Raw genomic sequence first — 5,000 nt, 5'->3', positions numbered from 1 at the left:
TTGTCGTCCTCAGCTGCCTTCAGACGCCAGCAGACCTTTGGAAGAAGAAGACTTCAGCCCGCAAGTCCGAGACGTAAGTCCTCCAATCTGTCCTGTCGAACAGCAAACCGAGCACCTTCCGTGGTTGTCGTGCTGGTCGCCAGGTGAGCCAAGTTAACCCGCTCCGCCTCATTTCAAAGCCGGTATGTAAGCAAAGGACAAATAGAGGCGGCGCAACGGGCGTCTAAACTCCTGCTATAAGTTCCTTTGGAGTTTAAACCTTGATGGAGGTTTTTAGAGCTCTTTATAGGCATAACAGAGCAACTTCCATTGTTAGCGTTTATTTACGAGTTAGAATTCATAAAGTCATACAAAAGGATGATGAATGATAGGCACAATTCCCCCAAAAAAGAAGTGCAGTTCCCTTTTAACACCTTTCATATATGTCGACGTATTCGTTCAATCTGGAGCCAGAAGATGTTTAAAGAGGACACGAGGCATAAACTTAAAATCAGAAGTGTTTATTCCCTATTGGATACAATTCTAATACAATTTGTCTGAGAGCTATCTGTCCCTAGTATCAACACGGCGACTTACACAGGGCGGTCCGGTCGCACCCTTCCCCTCGCGCTCATACAATATACATCACAATGTATGAATATGCAATGAGGTGTCTGCTTCCAGGCATGGAATCTTCCTCTGCCTTCTCCTTCCTGGACTCCGATTTCATACCTGGTGTTGTCCTTCAGACCTCGGCAAAGATACTTTAAAACTTTTAAAGGGGAACATTATCACAATTTCAGAATGGTTAAAACCATTAAAAATCAGTTCCCAGTGGCTTATTATATTTTTCAAAGTTTTTTTCAAAATTTTACCCATCACGCAATATCCCTAAAAACAGCTTCAAAGTGCCTGATTTTAACCACCCGTCCATTTTCCTGTGACGTCACATAGTGAATACAAACAAACATGGCGGAAAGAACAGCAAGCTATAGCGACATTAGCTCGGATTCAGACTCGGATTTCAGCGGCTTAAGCGATTCAACAGATTACGCATGTATTGAAACGGATGGTTGTAGTGTGGAGGCAGGTAGCGAAAACGAAATTGAAGAAGAAACTGAAGCTATTGAGCCATATCGGTTTGAACCGTATGCAAGCGACACCGACGAAAACGACACGACAGCCAGCGACACGGGAGAAAGCGAGGACGAATTCGGCGATCGCCTTCTAACCAACGATTGGTATGTGTTTGTTTGGCATTAAAGGAAACTAACAACTATGAACTAGGTTTACAGCATATGAAATACATTTGGCAACAACATGCACTTTGAGAGCCCAATTTTCATCAATTAATATATTCTGTAGACATATCTGAATCCGCTCTCTTTTCTTGAAAGCTGATCTGTCCAGTTTTGGAGTTGATGTCAGCAGGCCAGGGAAGCTAGGGTCGATATTCTTCTCTTGATCATCTTCGGTGGCATAAGGGACGGTGTGAGCCAAGACATCCAGGGGGTTTAGCTCGCTCGTCTGCGGGAACAAATTGCCGCCATTGCTTGCCGTGCTACCGAGGTCCTTTGTCCCTGAATTGCTCACACACTCCGGCAGATTCAATGGGGGTCTGGCGGCAGATTTCTTTGACTTTATCGTTGGAAATGCATCTGCTTTGAGTGTCGTAGCATAGCTTTCGTCGGTAAAGTGTGCGGAACAAACGTCCAATTTCTTGGCACTTTTGCATCTTTGGGCCACTGGTGCAACTTGAATCCGACCCTGTTCGTGTTGTTACACCCTCCGACAACACACCGACGAGGCATGATGTCTCCAAGGTACGGAAAACAGTCGAAAAAACGGAAAATAACAGAGCTGATTTGACTCGGTGTTTGAGAAAATGGCGGATTGCTTCCCGATGTGACGTCATGTTGTGACGTCATCGCTCCGAGAGCAAATATTGGAAAGGCGTTTAATTCGCCAAAATGCACCCATTTAGAGTTCGGAAATCGGTTAAAAAAATATATGGTCTTTTTTCTGCAGCATCAAGGTATATATTGACGCTTACATAGGTCTGGTGATAATGTTCCCCTTTAAATGGAACGTGTTGAGAAATGTGTGATAAGGCAGTATAGTGCCTAAATGCACTCATACATGCTTTTATAGTGAAGGGACATAAACATGAAATGCTGGTGCCTGTAAGGATAATGTACTGCTTTGGCAGAGTGCAAAAACCCTACACGAAGACTACATCACGTCCGTCCACTTGTTTTACGGCAGTTATTTCCGTGCACGTCGTCACTGTTACCATGGTTTTCTATTTTGTCACCTGTATTCGAAGAACAATATCATAAAAAAGATTACCGTATTTTTCGGAGTATAAGTCGCACCGGAGTATAAGTCGCACTTGCCGAAAATGCATAATAAAGAAGGAAAAAAACATATATAAGTCGCACTGGAGCCCGGCCAAACTATGAAAAAAACTGCGACTTATAGTCCGAAAAATACGGTACATACAAAACAAACGTTGCTTAAGAATACAGTATTTCTTTTCCCAGCCTTAAATGGGAAATAAATCAATCAGGTTTTTTTTTTTCCACTTTATTTACATCATATACATCAATTCGCTATACTGATCATTTGAAAGTCTACTTTTTGTCAGGCCGCAGATATAGATTTAAAAAAAAATAATTTAAAGTATAACAAACAAACCTACCAATGTCGGCCTACGTATAAGCCAAGAGAAGACCAAGGCCAAAACGTTCCACAGCTCACCGTAGGCGAACAAGGCATAGAGTACGTTGAGAACTTCACGTATCTTGGAAGCAACATCTCAAACACTGGAGACGCAGAAAAGGATGTACAGACCAGAATCGGAAAAGCTGCAGGAGTCTTCCAACGCCTCCGGAACATCTGGTCATCAAAATCTATCAGTACGTCCACAAAGCTGCGCCTCTATATGTCAGTGGTCATCCCTACAGTGACCTATGCCTGTGAGACGTGGATGAAGACATCAAGCATTACTAACAAGCTGGATGTCTTCCACCGACGGTGCCTCAGATACATCTTCAAGATCTCATGGAGAGACCAAATCACCAATGAAGAGGCGATGAGAAGGGCAGGGGTAGCACCATTGTCTGACATAGTCTCTGACATGAGAAGGAGAATGGCTGGACACGTACTCTGACTGCCAAGAGAGAGACCGGCAAGTGTGGCAATGGACTGGGTGCCAGAAGGGGGAAAGAGGAAGAGAGGACGGCCAAACAAGACCTGAGAAAGATGGCAGTCAGCTGGCATGGAGCGAGAAGGGTCGTCAGTGACCGGAACAAATGGAGGGCACTCGTCACCCAATGTTTGATTTGATTTGAAATATTTATTTCAAACCTGCACAATACTACAACACACATTTTTTATTTTTTTTTTTACATTTTGGCAGAGACATTTATGCAAGGCTTGAAAAGGGGTTGGATGAAGCAATTGCTTATAATATCCCGACCCCTTCAGTCACTCCACATTTAACATAAACAATATAATACAAGAACAATACTATACAAACAAAAACAAGAACAACTCCTATACACTAACAATACAATAGTACCACTGTTACTATGGGACAAGACGAGACAAAACACACACACACACACACACACACACACACACACACACACACACACACACACACACACGCCCATGTTCCAACAGGAATGGGAGGATCTAAGTAAGTAAGTAAACAAACCTTTAACCATGGTTGTCAATAGCGCCCCCGTGCATCATTAATTGCAAATATAGAAGAGGGAAAGTGGTTGGAAATGTGGCGATAATACTCTGTTTTTTTTCTTCTTCAAATCTACATCTTAATTCATGTTTATATTCTTGTTCGCTCTTTAAAAAAAAACTCACTGTTTTTAGATAAAACATTAAAATCAGAACGTCGTAAGGTTCCTTCGTAAAGAAACACGATGCAAGTCCAGGAAGTGACGTAGTCTTCGCGCATGCGTGGACTGATCGTGCTTTCCATTACCGGTCAAGCAGTAACAGTGGAAACTGATTTAAGTCCCGTTGAAGACTCTACAGCAACGCGGCGGAGTTTACCGTGGGACTTTTGTCCAAACATGACATAAAAACATGACATCAAAAGTTTTAACGGCTTCGAGCTCGGCTAAGCAAACGGAGCTAGCATACTGCTATAGCATGCCGGTCACGTGACGTTGCTAGTTTTAAGGCTGGGACAAAAGCAAAAGTAATAACGAACCACAAACGTTGCGTAAACATTCAACCCAACCAAACTAAACACACGCACAAAACTTCCAACCTTTCCTAAATGTCAGGTGATTTGTTGTTAAATCCAGGCAGTCATCACCTCAAACGGAGCCCTGACGCCCAAGTTTGAGTACATCGAGAAGCTTCGAGAGAACCGGTAAGAAAGAAACATATTTGTTATATCTGTCCCTAAGTGGGTCAACTTTTTTTTTTTTTTAAAGAGGGAGTAGTTGAAGTTCGTACTTGTGCATGTTTCTAACTATTTGAAACTCTAAAATGACCTTCAACGGACGGCTTGTGTGAGAAAAGATCACACGACAGGTAATTTAACACTTCTCGTTTGTCACCTGGTCAGGCTAACAGAAATGGACGTGCTCACCTAACTTTGGAACATCATCCAAGTTGATGCTTTTACTCTACTTCCAAATACTGTCACTACACGTACATTTTTAAAATAATGATGAAACTAGTGAGTCACAGTCCACCTCTGGTAGCTGTCACTTCTGCCTAGGGCTGGGCGATATGGACAAAAAAGTATTATCTCGATATATTTTTCGGTGAAAGTACACATAAAGATACCGTATTTTTCGGACTATAATTTGCTCCGGAGTATAAGTCGCACCGGCCGAAAAAGCATAATAAAGAAGGAAAAAAACATATATAAGTCGCATTTTGGGGGGAAATGTATTTGATAAAAGCCAACACCAAGAATAGACATTTGAAAGGCAATTTAAAATAAATAAAGAATAGTGAACAACAGGCTGAATAAGTGTACG

At 42.3% G+C, this 5,000-nt stretch overlaps 1 protein-coding gene across 2 annotated transcripts in view; it reads left to right on the top strand.

Annotated features, from left to right (window-relative positions):
* Positions 1-5,000, top strand: part of aass (aminoadipate-semialdehyde synthase) — a 49,226-nt gene that overhangs the window by 20,648 nt on the left and 23,578 nt on the right. For both annotated transcript variants that reach the window (XM_061924695.1, XM_061924694.1), the window contains exons 12-13: positions 14-73; positions 4,314-4,381. In XM_061924695.1, coding sequence (XP_061780679.1) covers positions 14-73; positions 4,314-4,381 — 128 coding nt within the window. The remainder of the gene's footprint in view (positions 1-13; positions 74-4,313; positions 4,382-5,000) is intronic.

Source organism: Nerophis lumbriciformis, linkage group LG29, assembly GCF_033978685.3.
Source record: "Nerophis lumbriciformis linkage group LG29, RoL_Nlum_v2.1, whole genome shotgun sequence".
Classification (NCBI taxonomy): domain Eukaryota; kingdom Metazoa; phylum Chordata; class Actinopteri; order Syngnathiformes; family Syngnathidae; genus Nerophis; species Nerophis lumbriciformis.
Note: the sequence above shows the minus strand (reverse complement) of the source record. Positions and strands in the feature narration are given on the sequence as shown.